The sequence below is a fragment of the Synchiropus splendidus genome, chromosome 18 (genome assembly GCF_027744825.2).
Source record: "Synchiropus splendidus isolate RoL2022-P1 chromosome 18, RoL_Sspl_1.0, whole genome shotgun sequence".
Taxonomy (NCBI): domain Eukaryota; kingdom Metazoa; phylum Chordata; class Actinopteri; order Syngnathiformes; family Callionymidae; genus Synchiropus; species Synchiropus splendidus.
Window position 1 is genome coordinate 10963998 of NC_071351.1, and position 26423 is coordinate 10990420.

General features: G+C 44.3%; 1 protein-coding gene across 6 annotated transcripts; it reads right to left on the reverse strand.

Annotated features, from left to right (window-relative positions):
• Positions 1-25863, reverse strand: slc6a8 (solute carrier family 6 member 8). 6 transcript variants are annotated; one of them, XM_053850120.1, is made up of 15 exons: positions 25725-25863; positions 22411-22809; positions 14189-14320; positions 12902-13169; positions 12494-12626; positions 7924-8058; positions 7523-7626; positions 7327-7451; positions 4384-4496; positions 4015-4152; positions 3844-3946; positions 3453-3553; positions 3208-3378; positions 2509-2639; positions 23-642 (listed from the first exon to the last, which is right to left on the reverse strand). In XM_053850120.1, the coding sequence occupies exons 2-15, from the start codon at positions 22763-22765 to the stop codon at positions 342-344; spliced, it is 2310 nt and encodes a 769-aa protein (XP_053706095.1). In that variant the 5' UTR covers positions 22766-22809; positions 25725-25863; the 3' UTR covers positions 23-341. The 6 variants fall into 6 exon arrangements, with proteins under 6 accessions (XP_053706097.1, XP_053706095.1, XP_053706096.1 ...); XM_053850121.1 differs by lacking the exon at positions 25725-25863 and adding an exon at positions 23043-24004 and having other exon boundaries at positions 22411-22771; XM_053850119.1 differs by lacking the exon at positions 25725-25863 and adding an exon at positions 23043-24000.
• Positions 25864-26423: the final 560 nt, after the last annotated feature.

Sequence of the window (26423 nt, forward strand, 5' to 3'; positions counted from 1 at the left end):
AATGCATGTGTTCCTCAAAGGAAGGAGTGGGAAGCAGACCAGTGTTTGTCATGTTAGTTTTATTGCCTGGTTGGTCAGTGGAGTGAGTGGACACAGTGCTCACAGACCATCATCATCATCATCAGGTGAACATGGAGCTGCAGGCATCGTCGCTGACAGAGTTCAGTTCCGAGCTGCTCAGCAATCTACAATCAATGTGGAAGACACAGATGCAGAAATGTGGTCACATGACAGATGCCTGGGTTATTTGGGCGGGAAACTCGGGTCAAAGGTCGAAACCCAACCCTCATTTCTACAATTTTGTTTTTCCAGCCAATTGCTTGGATCAGTTTCCGGCCCAATCACAAACTTCCTTCTGCGGGAGAGTGCCCCCTGCTGGTGTCGCCACACTGAACAAACACGAGGTGAACAGCGCGGCTTTTAAACTCCTCCAACCCTGTGATGACTGCGCGGGTGTTGGGATTCCTGTCAGCAGGAACTTGCTGGAGCTGTGGGAGGGTTTCCCCAGAAGGAAGAGCATCTGAACCGGACGAGGCGCCGTCATCCGCTCCTCCTTTCAGGCGACTGGCCTCGATACCTGCCGCGCCTCTGACTCCGGCCACAGTCACGTGACGTCCTGCGCTCGGCCCAGTTCCACACGCACTGTACTGTCACAGCAAGGTTTGGCAGAAGAGCACGTACACAGACGAACAAACATTTTTGGTTGTATATACATTTCAAGTTGTTATCTTTTCCTTGTGTCTTCGCTGGCGTTCACCTCCTGACCCGCCCGGGCTCCAGCGGGAAATGACTCATGTGACATTCAAATATGAAATGTTTACTGTGTGGATGCATATAACACTGCTACTGTTTGGACTCAGAGATTATGGGATGTTGAGGAGCAATGCTACAATAGTCAGTCAGTTTGGCCTGTGTGTTTTGGCGCCCGGGAGGGTCAGAAGGTGGAAGCCAACACACTGGTATTCATTAAAACACACACTGTTAAAGCTAAACTAAAACCCGCCAAATATTTCAGCACTTTTGAACATAAAAATCAAAGAGTAAGATTCAGTTTGACCGTGTGACATGTCACACATGCAGGAGACGCTGGAGAATAAGCCCCGCCCCCTGGCTGGTGAGGTAGCCTGACGCTCGCCCACTCGCCTTGAACTGCACTACGGAGTTACTGCATCAAATATAGAGGACACGCTCTTGTCTAATATACACCATATGCTCTACTATATGCCTTCACAAAATAGATCTCAACTAAACTCTACGATTCTTGAGAAAGTGCCAGCGATGTCATCGTGCAAACGCACGTTCTTGAGCTGTGGGGGTTTGGCTCGTCAACTGCGCGGACTCTACCGTTAAGACAGGGACGTAAGGCCACGTTTGGCGTCGCGCCTCCCTCTTCACTCGACACGTCACGTGACCTGCCGGCTGACACGGGTCTGTTTTGCAGGAGCGCAGCGTGGGGCCGGTGAGTGGAGTCGCACCAAGCTGCCTTGACTTGAACTGGGTTCAGACACGACTCAACTTGGCACCTGGAAGGTTTCAGTTGGCATGGCAGGAAAGCACCACTACAGAGTGGGGAGGACGAGCGAAGCCTTTAAGATTGGCAGTCTGGAGTCCTGGTCCTGGATCAGCGCCGCACTATTGATCCGTTATGGCACTTGAGTCCAACCTGCAGGAGGCCGTGAGTCAGACCCGCCTGCTCACACGCCGCATCGCCTTCCTGTTGTCACCAACATCATTTGGCCTCTAGCGAGGGGTCAATTTAGGACTCTAACAAAGTCCATCTGAACTCCAGTTGACTCCTAAAGCAAGTGAATTTGGCGACAAAAAACGGACAAAAATACTTTTTTATTTACAAGACGCAAAAAAAAAAAAAAACCCACGTGAGCGGCTTGGGTTTGAGTCAGGTCAAAGTGAGAGCAGCACCCAGAGGTCAGAGAGCGAGCAGTCGTGTGCGTGGGGTGACTTCACAGTGTTGTAGGACTGAAAAGGAAGACCATGGTGACCGCGGTGAATGGAACAGTCCTGCTCAGGTCTCCAGCTCCCTGTCGGGCTTCAACAATCATGGGTCCAATAAAGTGCTCAGGAAGGTGCGTCAGACTGAAACTGGGCCTGGTCGGTGTCGGAGCGGGGCTCCACAAACATCCTGGCAGCATGGTTGTGGAGCCCCGCCGCCTCTGGGTGCTGCTGGGGCCAGGCCAGTCTAGAACTCTGTGGTCTGCTCCTCCTGTTATTTACAGCTGATAAGTGCTGAGGCCACCTCCACCTCGTCCAGCAGCATCTTCCTATGTAAGTTTGACAGATTTGCGATCCTCTCCATCTCCGGTGTGAATTCCTCATGAATGCCCTGTGTGATGTATGTATTTACAGACTCCCACTAACAGCAGGGCGACGCCGCCCCGCCGCGAGACCATCAATCGCCGGCTCCACGTGACGGACCATGTTGTGTGGTGATGATGACGTGTGTCCGTCCTGTCGCAGGTGGGAGAGCCGCGATTGGTGGAGCCAACTCACATGACGCTCTCGAAGATGATGACCTTGTTGTCGTTGGTGCCGGGAGACATGGAGTTCAGCGAGTTGATGTCCGGGGCCATGTACTCCAGGTGATGCTGACCCCACACTGGAGTGGTCAGGTTGACCCAACGCTGCAACAGAGGAGGATAGGAGCGTGACGGTACTGCAGTACTACACAGACGATCACGCTCAAGATGCAGGGTGGCTCCTCAGATCTGCTAAACTAGAGGTGGGAGGTGTCGAGACCAGAGCACGCAGGGACCAAACCAAACTCCATACACAGGTCTGTCACAGACACAAACTAATGAGTCACTTTTGCAAAATAAATCCATCCACCAAACTGGAACAAATTGGCTTTTCCAGTTTGGTGTGCACAGTCAAATATGAGTTCAGTCATTGAGGCACATAAACTGCGACGCAATGTTTTTAAAGTAATAAGTAAAAGTTAGAGACCTCGACAATGTTCAGCTCTAAACCCTGTTCATGAGCCTGAGTTCCAGCCGGAGCAGGGCTGTTACAGCAGGGCTGCCAGGACACATTAGACTCAGGGGTCAGAAATAGCTTTATGGTGCTCTATAGGACACTGTAGTCCAACATTCCTCAGCTTAAATATCAGCAGGAGCGAGGCGCGTCCGGGTAAGGTGGACCCTCCATAATGCTGTCAGTAGGTGTTTCCACTTCCTGTGTTTGCTGGCTCACCTCCTTGAACGTCCCTTTGGCCCTGACGAACTTGTAGAGGACGCTGACGGGGATGCAGAGCATGGAGGAGAGAGCCAGGCCCCAGCCAATCACCTCGCCCCACCACGGGTACACGTACACGTTGTTGTACGTCAGCGGTTTGTAGTTCACCAGGTGGAAGAGGAAGATTCCCTGCAGGAGGAGGAGCAGCAGCATCATGCGGCAGCCGCTCCAGCAGAGCGTGCGACACCCTCCTCTGCTCTCACCATGCAGACACACGGCGTGATGAAAGACCAGCACCACTTGATCCAGGGGAACGGTCTGTAGCCGATCATCCGGGCGATGTCGTCCATGAAGCGGTCGGCACCTGAGATGACACACAGCGAAGGAATGAGGAGGAATGAAGCTGTAATTATGAACATCTCCAGTCCTCAACTTGGTGAGGGACGGAAACGTTGCCCCCTAGTGTCGTGTCTAACCCCTGAAATAAAGGATTTGTGTGGAACATTGTCACCTTTATGGCCACATTAGACTCAAGAGTTCAATTAGAGGGTTTCATGGAGCAAACCTCAGCAGACAGCTGAAGGCCATTTTTAACTCTTAAGCTGCCTCACCGTTGCAAAACATCTCATGAAACACAAGGCGGGCGTGACATACCGTAGACCCAGGCCACTACTACACATTCCCAGAAGGCCTGCCACAGGAGCGTCATCCCGCTGGCGGAGTAGTAGTCAAACAACTGGAAGACGTACATCCCTCCCTGCAGGGAGAGGGTGAGAGATCCATCCAGCCGCAGCACAACAGGACGGCGCTAAACAACTCACTGACCTGCGTCACCATCGAGATGTCAATAATGAAGCAGAGCAAGCAGCAAATAGCCACAGCAATCTCCCTCTTGTATCTGTGGTAATATTTTCCAGGACACAGGTCCAGGATCCCAGTGACGAAGCCCTCCACCCCGACGAACTGGGAAGAGACCGGATCATGGTTGTCATGTTCACCAAGTTGGCCTCAGTGCTTCTTCAGCTTAGGTGCCAGTTTGTTTTTTTTCAATGAAACATTCTACTTTGAAATCCATTTCAAAAGGCTGGCGCTTGAGAACTGTGAGAGATGAGAGGCATTTGCAGCTGGGCTGGTCGAATTGCAGCTGTGTTGCTCGGCGCTTTAAGGGTTAAGTGTGTGCATGTGTGTGTGTACCTGACTGTCCAGGCCCAGCAGCAGCAGCATGAAGAAGAAGAGCGCCGCCCACAGTGGAGCCACTGGCATTAAACTGACGGCCTTGGGGTAAGCGATGAAGGCGAGACCTGGACCTGAAGCACACACAGAAGCTGGTCACTCAGACTGGAAAGTGCTCAAGTATGAGCCACCATCTTCATCAGATGGATGAAGACTCAAGTGAGTTCATGCACAACAGTGAACTCCACATTCTTTATTCCCTACACTTGCTCTGGGAGCTCGTGATAGTGAGCAGTTCCATGAAATAAAGATGAGTCACATGTCATGAGGTGGAGGAAGTTAATGCTGCGCTCACACACACACTGGCACACGGAGGGGATGCTAATACCTTAACCACATGAACGTGTCGGAAAGGGTTCAGTAAATTGGATGAACCTTTGTTGCCTTTTCAGCAGGATTAGGACTTTAAAAATGCCTGGCGCACACACACACAGAGTCATCACTTCTTTTCACCTCTCAATCTGTCCAACTTTAATTCACATGTAAATGTAGTCAAGGTTGGATTTGTATCGACTTGCTTCAATCCAAGCTATTTTAATAAAGGAAGTGTCAAATATCACATCTTGTCCGAGTGGTGAAGGTGGTTTGAGTGCCGACCTGTAGAGGACGGTGGTGAGGAACACGTCTACAACACCTTTCTGCCTCTGGATTCCCTCAACATTTCCCTGACATACATTGGATCAACATCTGAAGAGAGAAAGCTGAGTTCACCGAGGTCAATGCGCCCAAGGAGGAAAAAAAAAGCAACATAACACCTTTTTTTCTTTTTCCCTCTGTCACTCCACCTGACTCCTTCTGTACTTCACTCCGATCCTTCACACAACCATCAACGCAACACCGGCCGACCAACCACCATCTTTCGGGTTAATGTTCCTGAGTGGGATTCAAACTCGCACAGAAACGGAACAGAGGGTTTCACACTTGAGCAGGGACTTTTGCTCTAACCACTCGACCACAGCCGTTCACACTGAGACACTTGGTCTGGACACTTTTATCTTTGAGTTTCACACTGATTTGACCTAGCTGGGAATCGAAACTGCAATATGAAACGCAGGCACATATCGCATTGAGCTACTCAGCTATACATCTGAAGTTTTCGTTTCTAATATTTATCCAAGTCATTTTAATAAATCGGCAGTAAATGTTGAAAACAGCAGTCGTATTATCCACCTGTGGGATTCGAACCAGTAACCACACCTGCATGCAACTCAGGCGCAGATCCCAGTGAGCTATACGACCACACAGATGAAGTTTTTGTTTCTAATATTTATCCTGGTAATTCTAATAAGTCGCGAGAAAATCTCAAAAATAGCAGTCGTATTATCCAGCTGTGGGATTCAAACCAGGAACCATACCTGCATGCAACTCAGGTGCAGATCCCAGTGAGCTATACGACCACACAGGTGAAGTTTTCGTTTCTAATATTAATCCCAGTCATTTTAAATCAATCACGTTCAACTTAATGTTGCCTTTGGGGACACTCATGAGCAGGGAGTTTTGCACTAACCACTTGACAACAGCAGCCCACAGTGCAAGTCTTGCTTTGGGGACTTTCACTACTGTGATAAAGCTGGGAAGTTGGGGACCTGGGCTACAAGAAAAACAGCAAGGATCATGTGATTCCCTCTCACACCAACTACATCCAGGTTTCTGGGAACTGTTGGTGATGCTTGAGCTCTTCAGTTGTACAGAATGACATCATATTTAAACATATGACGTGTTGTTGTTAGTGTAAATGTTATCGTACAATGGGAATGTTGCCCCAATGCTTGACATGCTTGAAAATCCTGATTTATATGGAAATCGCAAAATTCCCCATAAATATCCCAATATTTTCCTAAACTCATTCAGCCCTAATTCCAGAGGAAACCTTTTGCTGATGATCAGAATTCAAATTTGTGTCTCCAAAAGTGCACAACAAGCAGAAAGTCAACAATTCGACGTCAAAGAATGACCTGTATGACAAGAGAATGAACCCCAGCAGCCCACTGCCTCACTGCCTTCTGTGGAGTGACCAAATATAACGTGTTGTGATGTCACATCATGTGCTTCTGCGCTATTAATACACATACAGTTGGCAGACAGCTAACACTCGACACACACTCAAAGCACACATGCATGTTGCAGTGAGGGCACGCTCTGTTCACTAGAGAGGAGCGTTGCAACAACGTGGGGCTCAGTTCAGCATCAGAGCTCTAGATTTAAGGATCTGAACACAGGCTGCTGTAACACTTGTTCATGTCAGACATCAGATGTACTTGACATGCTGGTTGACATTTGCAATAAATTCAGGAAACATTGACTTGAGATGAGACAAACAAATCACTCTCTCCACTCATCTTCTTCATTGATACCACAGTGACAACAGTTGCCGACCTATTTTGGTCTTGAAAAATGACAATTTTCCACCTGGACCCAACTGTGAAGCAATTTCTGCTTCCCAGACTGACTGATACTCCTTTTTTTTTAAACAGTTATATATATACATTCAAATAATTTGCATTTGTAAGATTCAGTTGAGAAAGAAGCATTACTGTATGAACTCACACTTACAGATATGACATTAAAATTCTAAAACTTCAAGGCCTAAAATGAAGTGCACCTCACTAATAAAATTGAATTCACCTCATTTATGACCATTTTGCTCCACAGTTCTAGGTCAAAAAGCACACAAGGAAATCAGCTACTTCTCGTTTGTGGTTGTTAAAAAAATAAGAATACAGAATTACAAAACGTCTTGTTTCTTCATTTGTCTAGGAAAGCAGTGATGCTAACGGGAACGAGGATCTTAATTTTCTCTTGAATGTTTAATACTGATCAACGTACAATGTGGGATGTAGAAGGTGGAATCACATGCTCTCACACGTGTTCATGTGTGAAGGAAGCAGCTGGTGCATGTATTACCTGACTCAGCGACTTGTGAAATGTCGACCCCCTGCTCTGCAGCCATGAACCCCAGAATAGAAAACACCACGAACCCAGCGAAGAAACTGGTCCCACTGTTGATCAGAGCCAGGACGAAGGCGTCTCTGCAAAGCAATGTCAATACTGTCAAACCGCTTCAGGCGCTGCCTGAAAGGGGTGATGATGTGTTCCCTACTTGTAGCAGTCGTTATTAAAACGATTGTAGCTGCCCAGAGCAGTCAGGGCTCCCAGTCCGATGGCATATGAAAAGAAAATCTGGGTTCCAGCATCGATCCACACCTGCAGAGTGAGAGGTCAAAGGGCTCTGTTTTAGCAGCAGAATCTGGAAATGGAAGCTTCAAAGCACTGACACTTGAACGCAACCATGTGGTGCACTGGTCTGTCTGGAGCCTCAAATATGTAACAGTGAAAACTGAAACCGCGGCGCATTGTCGGGAGTAAAAGCTGTCAAATATTTTTTTTAAAGAATGATGTAATAGACGCTTCAACATTTAACTTCAAAGTTTAACAACCTGAGCTTCATCAGCTGACGATTGCTGCAAGTAGAAAGTGATTGTGAAAGAAGCGCAGTCTAACCTGAGCCTCCGCCAGTTTGGACCAGTCAGGTTTGATGTAGTACATGATGCCATCATAAGCTCCAGGAAGTGTCACCCCTCTGACCAGCAGGATGATGAGAACCACATATGGAAACGTTGCTGTGAAGTAGACGATCTGAAAACACATCCAGCAACAATATTGCTTTTATTTAAAAACACAACAATGAGAGACCATTTGGGGGCAGGTTAACTCAATGTGAGGGAGAAAAATGTAGTGTCACAAATTATCGCTATTCATTCCAAAACAAACACGGCGAGGAGAAACAAGGATGTTTGTGAGCTGGACTAGAATGTGGTTGCTTGGAATCCTTGTGGGAAACAGGGTTGTTTTTTCAACGATCCAACACAGCATGACATACAGACATACACTCTCTGCCTCGCTCCCTGCCTTCCCTGGAACAGGCCTCTTGTATCTGCATTCATAATGAAAACTCTACTGTGACAAAATAACCAAGGGATAGTTGACGTGCTGGTGATTTGTGACAACCTTCATGTGTTGTAATGCTTCTTCTTGGCAACTGAACTTCATCACAATGGCATTAATAAAGCTTTATCTAATCATATGACAGCTGATAAGGGTCATCATGGTGATGCCACACGACCTTGATAAGCCTGGACTGGTTGACCTGACACCAGAAAGCAGAGAAGCATTAGCCAGCAGTTGAGCAATCTCGCTTTTAATGCTCATTGCTGTGATGATGGGACCCAAATACCTTCCAGCAGGGGGTCAAATAGTCACATCTGATCTTGTCAATAACATCATCATCAAGTGTTCGTGCTGAGATTTATGGAAGAGCGATAATGCGTACTATAGATGCATCGACTCCACACGGTCGACTTAGCGCCTTGTCGCAGGGCTCCCGCCCTTTCTCACCCCACATTCGACTCTCAGCGTCCCGCTGTGGATCAACAACAGAAACTGTTTCTGTTGGTACCCAAGAGCCGTGAGAACACTTCATTATCCAAACACGCACTCACACTCACACAGCAGGACCAAGAAGGAAGACCGTTAGGTTGCTTTTCTGCGCTTCAGACACTGAAGGCTCTTTGCTTCAGAAGTTCACAACTGCAAACCCTGCACTTTTAAAGGACACTTTCATCCAGTCCTGTGCTTGTCAGATTAAATTAATTCAACAAGAACTCTGGACTTCAGTTGGACCTTGTGACGCTGCCTGCAACTAAAATACACTCAAAATGTTGAGGAACTTAAACGACCATGGTGTGGCACCATAAACTAAAATAGGCATCAGGGATTCAGTGACCAGAATAAGCACAGGGCCTTCAGAGATTAAAATGAGTGAGGGGACTGTTGGGCCAGTGAGCAGGATGAGTGTTCAGGACCAAATGAAGGGAATGATGAAAGAAATGTTTCCTTCATGCTCTGAACCCTTTACATTATATAAGATATAAAGATATAAATATAGGTATAGAGAGAAACAATGAAATGATTAAAGAGCCACTAGGATGTGAGCAGGGGGATTTTTTGTATCATATTATTAGTCAGATGCGATGAGGAACTTGTCTGGAAAACACTCACTGTCGACAGCTGCATAAATAGTTCACTGAGCAACATCTCGACATCTGATATGGTCCTGACAGTGATTATTAAACTGAGTTAAATGTCTGAAGATAAATTGGTCAGCAGTATTTTAAGATTCTATAACAGTTAGTGGTTATGTATTTGTCTCAGATATAAAAATAAAATAAAACTAATCTTACACCAAGATTACTTCATTCACACGCAGTACACGCACCTTAATATGCCGTAAATATGAAACAAAAAGGTCTGAGCACAGATGATACTTTGAGGGCGAGTAAAACCAAGTAGAAATTTTGAGAAGGTCAATGAGGGCACAACGAAAATAGACAGGCAAAGCAGGTACAGTAAATTGATAAGACGCATGTGAAGTCGGGATGTGGATTTGATGAATAAGAAAGTGCGTTGTCAGGGTAAATAAAGTCATAACTTCAAGGTAAGTGATAATAGCAGTTTGATGAAAGAGTCCATAAATCAGTTATAAAGATAAGAGAGTTAGTGAGGCATGTTCCAGACAGTAGTGCAACAATCAAAGCAGGAAACAAAATAGTTTCTGAGATTGGTGCACTGACATACTACATCAATGAATGTCATATTCCATGGCTGCATTTATACACAAACAGTGGATGAGAAAGGTCTGGGGCATTGTGGACTGGTGCTGTTCAATGTACAAAAATTAAAACTGTATGTGGCCAAACTGTATTTGACAAACATCAAAAATATGTATTCATTTGTCAGAAGATGCAATATACAAAGTTTGAAATGCACAGAGCAGTTTAGATGTGCTCCTGCACCAGGATAATAATGTAGGTGCACAAAAATTTAAAGCCCTGGATCGAAGAACACATCAAGATAAAGATCATAAGAATCTCATCATGGATCAAATTCGTCAAAACTATGAGTGAACATTTGCGGCAGACATATGAAAGCTGGCATATCTTCATCTTAAAAAAATGGTTCTGAAAAACATCATAAAAAAATAAAATGAAGTGTACACATGGAATTTAGGACAGGATGTTGGCTACCTCCCTCCCTGCAAGACCTACACATGCACCAACTAACTTGGGAAAATATGTCATTTTGACTTCAGATTCGTGGCTAGTTTTCAACATGTGGTGACCTCAGTTTAAGAAAACTCTTAACTCTCAGTCACTCAGCAGGTGGTCAGCAATGCAAAACCTTACAATTCCAAGCAGGCAGACAAAGGGGCCCCCAGAACATAGGGCTCCTTCTTACATCACCCGGGATACACTTCATGAATTTGACCATCACAACTGAACGATGCGTTTCATGAAAGATGGAAGGTCATCTTTCCGAAGTAACAACCATCTACAAGCTGAGTCATCATCCTTTCCACTGCTGTCTTTTGATCGAAATCATGAACATGGTCTATCCTCACGTGATACATTTGTCTTTTCAGGCATCATCACTTTCATCAGAAGTGGCTGATAAGGCTTGTCGAAGTTGCAGCGACTACTATAGTTGCAAATAGTGTGGTGATCCCAGGGAGGGTTTATTATATCATCACTTCTCTGCCTGCATCAATAAAACAACACTGTCATGAAACATTTGCATATTACGATGCTGTACCCAGTCCTGTATACAGATATTCAAGTATCTATACAGTAAACCTGTACACACGCACAGTATCAGTACAGTAGATAGTGTACATGCAAGTATTTCTCTGCGTGTCTCTCAGTCACGTCCCACTGCAGTCAACCTGCCCTCCAGCTGGTCAACCAATCACATGCTGCCACCTCATAGCCTGCTCCATCCCCCCTTACCCTTCATTGCTGCAGTCATGGCAACGCTTAGCCCAGCCATGTGACGGCACTGTGTATGAGTGTCACGACACACGTACGCACGCATCCAGTTTCAATACATTCATTTCAATGGCAATTTTTATGAGCGACATTGATAAGATGATGATCAAAGTCAGAGCATAAAATGAGTTATGCAAGGTATAAGCAGGTGAAAATGCAGTCAACAAAATGAATTCCACGTTAAGTGTTACAGATTGGACGTGTAACAGATTACAGATTGGTTATGGTACAAAATCTCCCTCACATATCAAAGTTGATCAATCTGCTGTCAAGTCACCTCTGACCTTCAGCAGTTATGTAACTACAGCTGTTAGTACTCTATAGGGGTGCACTGACGCTGCCTGCAGCATGCCAACATATAGAATTACAGTGCTACTGTGTGTGTGTGTGTGTGTGAGAGACTGTGTGTGTGTGTGTGTGTGTGTGTGTGTGTGTGTGAGACTGTGTGTGTGTGTGTGTGTGTGTGTGTGTGTGTGTGTGTGCAACCGAAACCAAAACACACAAAATGTCACAATTACACGAAAAAAAGGCTCTTTTGAACACTTTTCACTGAACTTGTTTGGTCTCCTTTTTAGCAGTACAGTCATTTTTTAAATCATATAACTAATATTTCATATGCAGGGCCATATATAATTATATCACAAGTCAGAGGTGGTGTGCAAGCGTTGAGTTCGACATGCTTGATGATCAGGTCAGATTTCCCACAGATTCCTCAGAGTTGTGTCGAGAAATGCTACTAGATACAGAGTTCATCAAAAAATGAAGCAACACTGAGGCCAATATAATGGGGACCTCAAGGTGATCTTGAGAAGATATATTCAACAGATCAGTAGCCTATGTCTGCATGATGAGCAATTTCTCCAGTGCCCCAAAGGTCTGTGAGATTAGTCAGCCTTCACACCACACAAATTGATTCAGACACCTTATGATTATTATTTATGTTTGAGGCTGTCGTGTCAACGTTCACATTCAACACAATAGAAAGATAGTGACAGGTACTGCAAGCGATCTGACAGTATCAGGGGAGAGCAGACTCTGAACTTCGAAGTGTCAAACGGTTGTTTGAATGCGAGCACCGCAACTAGATGAACAAGCTCTATCCAGTATATGAGCTCTTTATATCCCTTCATATCAGATGCTATTCTGACTCCAAACACACAAAAAATTGAAATATTGCATGAGTGAGTTACCTTCCCAGTGGACTTGACTCCCTTCCACACGCAGAAGTAAACCATAACCCAGACAGCCATCAGACACAACAGCAGCTCCCAGTGTATGCTTCCAGCTTCGCCAAGACCAGAGGAAATGTCAAGGACCTTGTTCCTGCAGAGCAGAAGAACATCAGCACGGTGAGTGAACCTCCACCTATTTTACAGCTAAGTTTAATAATGCATTTAATTTTGGGGGTCAATATTTTGTGGCTGGTTCTATCTCTATGAATATCTGAGTTCATCCAAAAACATCTGAGTTCATAAACATCTGAACTCAGATGTTTAAGATGCTTTATTGATAATGGCTCTCAATGAAAACGACCACTTATTCAGAACAGAATCCTTGAGCTCAAGCAAGCCAGAGAACCGAATCAGAGCGGAACTCACTCCCAGAACTCGATGATCGGCGATCTCCCCGCAGCCAGATCTGAACACGTCAGGTTGCCAATGACGGTGGTGTTGACGTAGCTGCTGTTTTTGCAGTCCTGGTGGTTGAAGATCTCGAGGCAGCTTGGCGTGTTCCACTCGTTGTCGCAGGTGGACCACGGCAGGACGGTGTTGAACGACATGACGAGGTAGTAGAGGCCCCAGGCCAACACCATGATGTAGTAAGTATTACAGAAGAACACTATCACCATGGAGGCATACCCCAGACCTGGCAGGCAAAAACATCAACAGCAATGTCACTATGTTTTCCATTTGGACTGAACACCGTGCGAACAAACAAGTCAAGAAACCCTGGATAAGAATTTGAATAATCATTACGACTATTGATCCTTCCCATGTTGTGACGGAGGAGTCAAGGCCTCGCTGCACTTTTGTAGTCCTCTATATTATACAGAGCCATTTTGTTAACTTTAGTTTAAATATAACTTCCTCAATACAAAGATTGAAATATGTCCTCTCCCGTAATTACTGAGCATGGAAGACGTGCTGAAGAAAGTTTTACATTGCTACAGTATGGTTTACAATTTGCATCTATGTTTCCTTTTTAGTGTTAGTGTAGCAGTTTCTCTTTAAATGTATTAAAATAGGTTTTTGGAATGTTTGGTAATATATCAATATTTAAAGGTGAAAGACTCAAAAGTCAAAGACGGAGCTGATAAAGTGATTGTAAAGAGTCAGATTGAACTGTGATTGAACCGTAATCTTTATCTAAATAACCATGCAGTGGTACAGAGTACTTTCCCAGCACTAACAATGCAACAGATACTTTGGGATAGATAAAGACATCAGTTTAAACAAGCACTAGACATTAATGTTTACTTTGGACCAGCTTGGAAATGACAGGGTTATATACCAGTTCTTCAGAGATTCACTCCTCCTGTTCTGGCACTGATGTTAGCAGCTGAAACACACTGATTTAACGCAAAACCAGAAGTTTGTGAGAGTGAGTGTGAAGACGTGGTACTTGGTAAAGAACATATAAAGAGAAGATGAAACATTTTCTAGCGCTGGTCAGCACCCCACATTCTTGAAAGACAGACAAAGTAAACACAGTATTGCAGGACCCCCAGTGAGGTTTGATCCCAGGACCTTCCTGTTGTTAGGCAACACCAAGACTGACTAACAAGAGCACTGAAGCTCAATTTATCATGATCTTGCCATCAGTGAAAATCAGAGGCCAACCTTGATGTTGAATTTAAAGACATGTACAGCAACTTGGATCTTCACCTTTGAAGAGAGGAGCAATGTTCCAAACGTTGATGCTGCCTGCCTTCATGAACTGACCCAGAGCGATCTCCAGGAAGAAGACAGGAATTCCCCCCACAAAGACGATCAGTAGGTAAGGGATCAGGAAGACACCTGCAAGAGAAACACAAAACTGTTCGAAAAACAACTTCAGGGCAACAATGGGGAAAAAATGACCATGATAAAAATCATTATGGACCAAAGACAGGACCTGTCATTCTGAAGAATTAGTTGGGGAGTGCTGAACAGGAGATGAAGCCCATTAGCTTAAACTGAATGCAACGTGTTGTAGAACAGGTGTAAGGAAGCAAGAAAAAAAATTGATTTTCTTCTTGTCTCAAAAGCCGCTTTAAGTGTGCTCTGTGTTTTGTTTGCCGTTTTGGGCTGGAAAAGGGGAATCTACACATGTTATCCTACTATGTCTTAACCATTCCATTATATAACATAATGAACAAGTTCTAAAAGAGCATCATTTTAAGTGGCATTCCATGACACACTCGGGTAACACTTTTTATTACATTACACTTGGAGGTGTTGAAGCAGTCATTCTGCCTATTTTTTGGGATTGGTATTTAATTATTATTCACTGTTCTTGTCCTTTAATGCTGCCTGTCACTTGCAATTTAGGTCTCATGTTTCTTTGATCACGGCCAGGGATTTACGTAACTGAATCAGAACCATGTGAAGCCGTGTCTTTAAATAAATGATGAGCTTTTTCTAAAATAATTACACTTCATTTTAATATTCCAGAAGTAATCAACACGAATAAATAACCAGAATTCTGAGTTGATGGGTTTGTTTTGTGGAATTTACTACGTGTTCTCAGCATTTACATCCACGTATTTAGCTTACGCTGGCACACAGGGGTTAAAGGCGGGTAAACTTCCAGAAGAAACACAAAAATATTAGTTCTGCTTCATTTCATTCCAAAGCACCTCTAATGCACAAGTAACACTCTTGTCTGATGCTGGTATTTTAATTAGGGGGTCCTCACACACACACACTAAGCAGGAACTGGGTCACAGTGCCACTGAAAACTGGTATGAATGGAATCAAACTGGAATGATACTGGGAGTGAGAGGGAGGGAGAAAGGCCACGGCACATGCCAAGAGTTACATAACAGCAGCAGCCACTCAACACACTGAACGTTTATATTCTGAATCCATCACCACATCCCATGACCTCTCGTTGTGGCAACACTGACAATAATGGGACAAAACGCTGAGGTTGACGGTTCGTAGAAGCCTTACGTTTCATTCATTTTCACATGCAGAACTCAAAATACTCTGCAGGAAGTGTGATCCAACAATTGCTATTCCTGTATTATCATTTCAATATCTGAGGGAGCTGCCAGAGTGGGGTTTATACTGGGGTGAATCGTTGCTAAAATTAGATGGCTCATCTCAAATGGCCTCCCGCAAATAAACTCATTGCTTTAAATGAATAACGGCACCATTGTGCTATTTAGATGGCAATGCGGGTGTGGTATATGAAAAGTAAGCCCAATTTACGGACGCTTCCTGTTTTGATTGCAGTCTAAGTGATCTGTTATAATAACTGGGGGCACTGTGGATTACATTCGACAGCCTTTATTATTGAGAAATAAAGGCGACTAATAGGTAAAGGCCAGTGGTCGGGGGAGACAGACGGAACCCTCTTGCGTCCTCTGAAACTGGCAAGTAACGACACATGCAAAAAGATAAAATGTCTACAACATAACAGACGGTTTATCCTGGAAGACATACCCATCATAAGTGCTCTTAAGAGGTTACTATGTATGCATGTGCGCCATTACAGTATTCTCATTGGAAGACCTAGTTTAGACAAGTGTTTTTTTCTTCAAAGTGAACTTATCGACCCTGAGACATGAACACACCTGACTCGAGGCCCCGCCATCAAGGGGAGACTGACTAGCGTTAGCATGTTAGCACAGCTAGTCTACGTCACGTTGTTGCCATAAATATGGGTTTTCTTGCCGCCAACACTGAAGAATTCACTCTGTTTTAACAATAACTTCTGTTAACATGCTACACGGCTCTATTGGGTGATGAAGAAAATTCGCTTTGCTTCAGGGCGTCAGCTAAAGAGCTGCCAAGTTCATAGCATAGACGCATGTAATGTAAAGTACGACTCACGTGAACATCGTGTTGCGGAGCGTCATAGGTTTTCACGTTTACTTTGCAGGTATAAGACGTTAAAAAGTTTTATAGCGTGACAACAGCTGCGGTCTATTAACACCTGCGGAGAAAAGCGTGTTGGCACGTATGACACAGGCGCGTCAAAAGCAGGCGCCCCCCTGTGGCGCCCCCAATAACTGCAGTTAGTATATCGACGTGGCTACTTAATAAAATACTTATTCTGCGTCTTTCAATACAGTTCATTTAGAACTTTCATCGCAAACAACAATGACCGTTCTCGTGAGGTTAAAGTGGATGCCTCCCCTTCCTTGTCTTGCAGTGCTCGCACGCGCACACGCACTAAGCTAAGTGGCGTAATGCTGTTAGCCCGTCAGTAACTCAGTGTTGATGAGATTACTGCGCATCGCGGCCTCGTCACAGTCAAATGATCGGTGCTGAAACGCACAAGCACCTGCTGCAACCCAAAGGCGTGGAAACTATTTACAGACCACTTGCTACACATGACTCACAGATGAACTCACTTGGTCTTTCTACATTTCTCTTCAGCATCCAGATGGTTCCAATCCAAATGAAATCACGACCTCGACTGCCAAACTGCATCACCACGGTGCATTTAATGCATTTTTAATGAGCTGCTGGGGCATAATAGAATTGACGAACAAACAAGACGCAGGTAATTAGTTTGTCGGGTTCATTGGAAAACGCTGTAGACATCTTAAATGCTGACTGGGCGAGATAGTAGCTGACGATCGCAAGCAGGATGAAATGCTATTTTCAGGTATGATAGAAAACAAGAGGGATTTCCAGACTTCTCTGATCTCACTAAAACCAATGGTCATCATAAACCCAAGTGACAGATCTATCGATCAAACCATCATGTCATAATACCAAGCAACAATACAACAAATCTAGAACTCAAATTTGTCCAGAGTGTGCTGGGGTCAAAGCTCCCAGATCATGTGACCTGATGAGGCCGATAAAAATAGAGGTGTATCCCCAGTTAGTACCGGAGTACTTCACTTAGCACACTTAAGGAAAGCACTTCTGTTGGCGAGCTAAGCTGGCTAATCCAGGGTAAGTCACTGGGCTAAATGCTGACGGGTGGTTGAATAAAGACCGAGCCGAGCGCCATCATCATCATCCTTAATATTTTACTCATCAACATACCAACCACTGACTTAATATGATGGTAATACTATGAGCATCACAGGCTAATTTTGGATCTAAAATCCAATAATTCAGTTGATAAATACTGAACCTGGTAGGATACAAATCTACTCCAGGGTTTTAAAAAAGGAGTCTGTCTGCAGCGTCATTTTGCTTTAAGCCTTTGAGTTTAAACGGAATCTTATCTCCAAGTTGAGTTGTCACAAACCTGGATTATTGGACCAGTGTCAACACGACACCTAAAAGTCTTCATCGGCTGAACTGCAGCTGCAAAATCCCATATACCGTGTGTGAGACAATTTAAATTGCATACGACAACTTCAGTCAGTCTGGATGACCTGTGCCTTGTGACCTGTTTAACCACTTCTGTATTATAATTAGATGAAATGTAACCAACAATTTACTTATTTACAAACAGGTCGAAGAACTGCAGAGAAGGTTTTGAACAACTTTATGAAATGCAGCAGAATTAGACAATCAGCAGCATTTAGAGACAAAAATGATTAAAAACATGACAGCATTTTCAGAGCCAAATCTACTTAAAAAGCGAAGTTGTTAAATAGATTGTATGTGGAGACATCAGTGCACAATTACTGTAGTGAACAAGAAACTGCCCAAAATCGAGGGTGAGTGTCAATGATATTAAAAAGGTCAGCGATGAGATCAAAGTCCAGTCCAAGCCACGCAGCCTTGAACATCAAGAGGAGCCCATTCATGATCTCTCACATGTTTAATATTACACTTATGGAAGTGCTTATTCAGGTGTCCGAGCTGTGTGAGGGTACAAACTGATCTCTACAGTCACAGTCATGTGCGGCCAGATTTATTAACTGCTATGTTTTGGGATATAAATGAGACCAGGAAAGGAGACGCCTACCCGATGAGAGGGGAGGGCATAGGAGCAGCGAGGTCTGTCAACAGGATTAAAAGATTATAGACGACTCCTGTTAATCTGAGGTCCACGTGGTGCCAGGGATGATGACGTCACACTTGGCAGCCAGTCACACACAAGTTCACACACACATTTGTCGACATTAAACTTCATTTGTTCGGCGGTTATTAACCCCAGCGCTAAAAATATCACCCGGCAGCGACCCCGACTCCTTATACAGCTCTGACCTTTGACCTCACCTGTGTATGGAGATGAAACAGCTGAGCTTAGCTAGCAGGGTGTTACGGGCTCAGGAATAACCCTGCAAAGCTGCAGACAAGAGTGAGAAACACAGAGGTTTTGGGAGCTAGCCGCTCCACAACGGCACCTCCCTCCAACCTGAGTCACCGTATGGGACGCATGCGAGTCTGGCCATGGATTCTGCACTCCATAACCAATAAGGCTACATGTCAAGCACACTGCCTGTACAAGCTACTCATCAATAATAAATGCATATAAAGACGGACCACGCCGAGCAACTCAAGGACGTATGGGAATATACGTGACAGGTTTCACACATGGTTCACACGCATGGATGTGTCACATCATTTAACACCCTTTTTTCCAGCAATAAAAGCCAGATTGTGGAGGAGCAGCTGCACACACACTTGGGGAAAATGTCCAGAGCAGAGTCACATGGAAGTTACAGAACTCAACTTAAAGGTCCACTTGTGTCTGCAAATAACTATGCAAATGAGTATTTGTTTCGATGAATCATTTTTGATTTTTACAGTTATGTCTTGTAATATTTCAGCAACACACAAAACATTCCTAATAAAATATATGTAACAATCAAAATATATGCTATTTGTCAGATCATATCTATTCAGGTTTATTTTTAGAAAGAGTTCTTCTATCGCATCAGGGTTTCTGGTGTTATAGTGGACATATAGTGACAACCAATAAACAATGTTCAGGTCAGTCCTATGAAGCAGTGCTACAGTGGCAGCGCAGCTGATTTCCATCCATCTCACACGTTTTATAACATAATAAATGTTGCAGCATGTGACGTCAAACTTCGACTTCAACTTGACCGCCAAACAAAAGCACGTGGAAGATACACTTGCCGTGTATAAACCACATAGCAGACCTCATAAAGACGGGAGAACTATATCGCTCGCACAGTGGGGCACGGCATTGTGGTGCGCTTGCCCAAGGACAACGGCGATCTCAGAGTGATGAACACCGAGCTGCGGGTCATTTTGTAAGCGGCGAGGCAGAAAACGATTGGAGTCTGTGTGCGTGCATGTGTGTGTGCGCGCGAGTGTGTGAGTGTGTCCTTGTCAGGGCAGACTGCAGGATCATAAATCTAAGAGACTGCGCGGTGATACGGATGGATGGAAGGACAAGAGGAGACGGAGGGAGAAAAAGGGTAGTTGAAAATAGTTAAAGATCGAAAAGGTAGACGGCAGGAATAATAATCTAGGTAATGATGGGAACGTTTAATAGAACTGCTTCTCTGACTAGCAGACTGGCACCTCTGTTTACAGCTGAATAACAAGAGCTGCAGGTCAAAGAGCAAACAACCTGTCGTGCGACAATCATCAATCTTGCTCAGGAGGTGAAGGACAACACAGCTTCACATGATTAAAGTGACACAAGGACGGACCATTTTTCTTTTGAGATGAGTGAATGACTTATTGATCTAACAGGGATTATTTTTAAGGTACTTCAAACAGAAGGATTAAAGAAGGGATTAATGAATGAGGGATTACATTATCATCACACGTGACACTGGAAATCGGCGATAAACAGAGGAAAAGTTTCAAATTTTATTTACGGACCAGGTATGCAAAGTATGGGGGGGACACCCTGGAAAGGCCATCAGTCCATTACAGTGACATTTTGGACCAACTAGTGGGTCTTCTTTCACTAACATTTCATCACACAGTCCAACTAAGAAATGTGATTCACAAATGACTCATGCCACGAACCTTTGGTCAAGCAAACCCACACATGCCAGCAGAATGAAGACAAACCTTTCTTCACCATAAAATGGTATCATGCATAGGAATGAGTTACATTCCACTTCATTTTTGTTCAAGTATTATCTTCATCAGCAAACTGCAGGCCAAGAGTCTAACCTTTATAATAAAATAGAATGTCATTAATATGCAGTTTTTTTTACAAAGAGATAGTGTCTTTTCAACATCTGTTCTCTCAAGGTTTGTCCGTAGAAAAGGGTGAGAAATAAGGATGAGGACCACTGACTTTGTGGCCTTTGTTTCCAGCGTTAAACCTCTCTTACAGCAGCCAAACTGATATGAGACACCTTGGTTATCTCAATGGAGTTTGCCCCTTTAATTTTATGTTACCTGGTAGCCGTCCATCAGAAAAACTCCAGCTGGAAAGGAACCATAGAGAGAGGAGTCTAGAACCTATCACTGAGAATGACTTTCAGTTTACAAAATAAATGTAGTCAAATTCCCCGCCTGCGCACTCAACTGAGAGAGAAGTAAAAGTAACACGGGGCTTCAATTCCTGTTTCTTCGAGCAGGTGAAGCAACGGTCTGTGAAGGAGGTGACCTTTGCAGGACATCCCTCGTCTGTGTAATGTGAGAAGTGAACTTTTCTCTTGATGCTCTCTGATTTAGTGCGACCTTCATCTCCTCCTCCTCCTCCTCTGTGTGTGAACATTCAGACCTTTCTCAGGTCTCCCCAACAACTGACTGTTGGAACAAAAAACTTTAAAATTGAGGAGGGACATTTGATTCCCTCGGTGCCAGGCTCATTAATGAGAGTGTTGTAACCCCTACACAGTCGTGTCCTCAACCATATTTGATGGCCCTCAGACACAGGATGTGTTTTCATGAAGAAAATCATATTTAATGGTGAAATAAAGATGGGAAATTCAGCGTTTTATTACTAATAATTATTACTGTTTTACAGGTTTAAAAAAAAGGTCAGTCAATTAAATGACATCTTAAGTGTATAATATATATGTTATTATAAATGTTAGACTTATAATATATATATATATATACACACACACACATATATATATAGTTATATTACTTATAACAAAAAATAAAATATAAAAAATCTAGAGAATGGCTTATAATCGATGATATAATGAAAAGGTTCATATGCCAATGAATTATTCACGTCAGAATATAGACGTAAGATAAATCAGTTGCATCCAGTGATAAGATTGACCATTCCATCACGCCTGGTTTGAACAAGCCATCTTTATCCAAGTGAAATAATCCCAGAGAAGCTCAGCATGACAAAGTTTTCCCTTTTCTGCGGGCGCACCTTCTTAAACAGCCATAAAAGCACAAACATCCACTCATACATCGGAAAGTGGAAGGAAGGACAAACATCACCACCAAGTGTGCGCTGAAGTGAGGAAGGATTTAAGTAGCAGCAGACATCGCAGCTCGGTTCACTCTGGACAAGCAGCAAAGCCAACACAGAGCTGCCATTCACCATTTATCAGCCGCAATTGACTCAACAATCCAGTTTATTTTGCTTCAAGAAACCGATTCAAGCCACGAGTCCAGCATGCCAGCACCATGGGGAAGACTAAATGTGCTCTACATATAGCCCAAAATATTTCCAAACTAAATCACATAGAGTGGTGGAGACGGATTTAGCTGGAGTGCTCAGTGTTGATGGAAATAAGTAATCATCAACTGCGAAGCATTTCGAACCAAATAAAGGTTTACTCATAAAACAGGTGGAGCAGCAGGTCAAGGCAACTCAGACACCCTCTCGCAGCACAACAACATACAATATTCTCTTTAAGTATTATCTATGCTGTCAGTCTCCTATGGCCCTAAGAGCCACGGTGAAGATAAAGATATATGATGCTCTTTTAGCTCTACACACAGATAAAAGGTCAGTAAAACTTCACTTGTTTTGTTGACATACACAACTTAAATGTGACTTTCATTTGAACACACAATGATGAATGTTATTTTCCCTCACTCACACTCATAAAGTGAACATGTTTTGTGTGTCTCACCTCCTCCATTCTTGTAGCACAGGTAGGGGAACCTCCACACGTTACCCAGGCCAACTGCAAACCCCACGCAGGACATGATGAAGTCCATTTGCCTGGTCCAGGTCTCCCGCTCCTGGTGCACAGGTGCCGAGCCCTCCACAAAGATGCCTCCTCTCTTGGTCGGACCGGGACCAGCGCCGACCACCACAACGCCCCCATCGTCACCACTGGACCCTGGCGCCAATGGGACCGGGTTCCCATTGCTGGCCTCAGGTATGTAACCACTATCACCATTGGGCAGGAGATGGTGGTTCTTCTTCGCCTCTTCCAGAAGATCCAGAGAGCAAGAAGAGGCAGGCAGGGGTTGCTTCTCCATTAGTCTCTATCCACAAACCAGTCAGGACCCAGTCAGGAACGAGTCTAGAATGGGGCACACAACTTCAAGTCTCCTGAAGAGTCCTTGTTGATATACTTTCAAATACTACTTCAATCAGGCAGCAGTTAGTCAGAAACTTCTCTCCTGAATATCAAGTTCTGTTATCAGTTCTGAGGTTCCCAAGACAAGTCAGACACTAGCAGCAGTCACACCGTAGGAGAAGGTGGTTGGTTCCAGCTATTTTAGTCTCTTTGAGTCCTAAAATGTATTTCCTCACCTTCTTAGAATCACACTCAGATCACTGTCCCTCCTCTTCTCCAGTTTATATTTGCAGTGTTTTGTCAGCAGGTGGATCGTGGATTATGAACTGGATCTCAATGATCCAGGAAAGGTCACTTGGATTTCCAGATGAAATACTGAATTATCGCGTGATAACCGAGATTTATCTAATTTTTCCGAATCAAAAAAATCTAGAAATTGTTAAATATACATATAGATTTTAAAATAACTAAAGAATAAAATAAAAAATAAAGGGAATTGCACCGTATTTTGGACAGCGACCTTCAAAAACAATCCACGAAACACTTAAATGTGAGTCTGAAGAATCGCATGGGAACAGAGAGTCACGAAGGAGAAGAAGGCCTGCTGGAAGACAGAGAGGACGAAGAGGACGAAATCACCACGATGCCTTCAGACACCGAGCGACACGCAGCTTCAGTCCCGGTAACGGGCGGCGGGCGAGCGGGTCTCTCTGTGGAGGAATGGATGCAGCTCCATCCGGAGAGGACGGGAGGAGGTGGTGTCAAAATGTCCCAACAGCGTCCCGCTCCAGTCGAAATTCACAGACACGGGGAGGAGAGCGTGAAGTCCAGCGACGTCTGACTATGTCCGTCTGTCCGGACAGCGGCTTTAAATAAACAAGCGGCTGAGAGTGTGACGTCAGACCCCGCCCCTCGCACCGTCTCTCCCTAGATCTCGCTCTCGATCTGTGACGCCACAGGGTTTCCCGCGTCCGCTACTCGCCTCACATGCCAACAAGATCCATGACACCCCCTTGACTGACAATGAATAGACTTATTTACATCAGAGAAACAATTCTCACAGCTGCAATACAGCTGCATCGGTGAGTGAAGAGCCACATTTATCTGCTTCCTAACGCGATTGATCGTAGGGAACTGGAGGAGTCAGCTGTCACGGAACACACCATGTCAATTGACGAAGTGCGATTTGTTGGCTTAGTGTTTAAATGTGATGAACACCCAGACCTCCACTTTGTGAGGTCAAAATTAGTTTGCCTTTGTTCTTCTGATAATAACAGATTTTCGACAGCTCAAATTGGCAAGTCTGGCAAGGCAAGATCAGAGGGAAAGCTTCTTATTTTCATGTTGAAAAATGACAAGCAAAAACTGCCTGCTCATCTTGGCTGTGCGATCTCAATCCCAACATCTACTGTTACAGCCGTGGTGTTTCCAAAACAGTGACAGCTATAATCCTCCGTACTCCAAATAGCTGCTTACTGAATATAGTTTGGTGTTACCTCGACATAACTACACTTAAGCCCAAAATTATTCAGATTTATATTCAGATTCAGATTCATTTTCGGACAATAAAAGTTGACTTGCTTCTGACATTTCTGTCATCTTCCAGTCAACACAAGACTTGCCATGGCAAAGAGCTCAGTGAGGACTTGAGAACACGCATTGTAAATACTAAAAAGGAAGGAAAAGGGCACAAAAAAACAATTTCGGGTGCCAGTAGCAACGGTGCAAAGTATCAAACAGAAGTACCAAAAATTTCACACGTAACCGAGGTTCTATGAATATGTGCGTAGCCCTGTAATGGCCTTCGCTATTGGTTAAACCATCTCCAGGCCACTAATAGCAAAGGGCGGAGCACATATGAAATAGAAATGTAACCTATGTTCTATGAATATGTGCGCAGCCTTCTGACTGGCTGCCCAGCAGGCCTGCCTTCCGCTGAGTTCCAAAAGGAGCAGAGTGGCAGTGTTTTATACGTGGTGGGAGGTGCCTTCTTGGGCCAGTGCTTCGATGTGGTTCAACCAATAGTGAAGGCTATTGAAATAGAACCTCAAAGGACGTGGACGGAAGTCAATAGTCTCACCTCAGCTTGGGAGAAAGATCAAGCTACTACTGGTAAGGCTGTTCTGAAGGAACTGCGTTCTGGTGCTGTGACTCTATCAAGGCAGACACTCCAGCGAATACTGCACCAAAGTGGCCTCTAAGGACGTTGACAAAGAAAGACCCCCCTGCTTGAACCAAAGCATGTAAAAGTTCGTCTGACCTTTGCAAAGACACACGTAAAGACAGATCTAAGCTTCTGGTCATCTGTTCTGTGGTCAGATGCAACAAAGATGGAGCTTTTTGGGCTTTCATCTGGAGAAAGGGTGAAGCCATTAAACCGAAGAACACACTCCCAACTGTGAAACATGGAGGTGGAAGCATCATGCTGTGGGGCTGCTTTTCTGCCAATGGACCTGGCAGCTTGGTTAAAGTGGAAGGAATCATGAGGAAAGAGCAGCACATCAAGATCCTTCAAGAAAAACCTCACGCAGGCAGCAGAGAACCTGAACCTGGGGGAGCAAGTCCTGATTTAAACCCCATCGAGAACCTTTGGATGGAGCTCAAGAAACAGGTGGCAGCACGGAAACCCTCCAACTTCAAAGATCTGGGAACAGTTGCAAAGGAGGAATGGTCCAAAATTCCTGTTGATACATACAAGAAGCTTGTGGCTTTTTGGGTTTTCAACCTGTTAAAGATGTATATTTGCACTTTCTGTCTTAAATAAATTTGTTACGGCTTCAGTCTTTCTTGTGTGACCTGTTTAAGTTAAATCAGAAGTATGTGTAAACTTTGTTTTTGGGCTTAAGTGTATATGTATAAAAACGTCCACACAGCAACAAACAAAACCCCAAACCAGAGTCGTTTCTTCTGGCACCTACCGCTGACTCTCCACAGAAGACGTCCCCAATGCGGCTAAGGGGTCCACTTCTCTCCCCCATGGGTCTTATCTTGACAGGCGGCGGTCGGACTTCGAGTCTCTCCCGGATGACCGACCTCCTCTCAAAGGGAGAGTCCATTCCTGCTGCTTGGAAAACTCACTTTGGCGCCTTTTCTATTGGTTTCGCTCGCGGGAGCATCGAAGTGCACCTGCGATAAGTAATGGAGTAGTCTGCCCTCTGGTGGCGACATATGAACCTGCACATAGGAAGCCATTACAAAATCCATTTTTTTTAATCTCACGTGTCATCCACGCGACTGCAGTTAAGAACAGCGTGTTGGAAACATCAACGCGCTGCAACTTTTTAAGGTTGAATAATTACGAATGAGGTTTCCTAAAATAGCATTCTGTCGAGATGGCTGGTAGTTTACTGGCCTCTGCTGGATAAAGGATGCCATTACAATTTTATTGTGTTGACAATACACTGCAATGAATCCGGTTAAAAACAGAAACGTGTTATTGAAAATGAACTGGTTCTGAAAACACGCATGAATCCCAACACAACTAGTTACGACATTTTTATAGTGGCTTTCATTTTGTGTTGTCACTCATGTCAAGTCAGAGCACATCATAAGAACAGAAACAAACACAATCCTTTTTTTCCCCAAGACTTTAATTGCAAAAACAAAAATAGAAAACT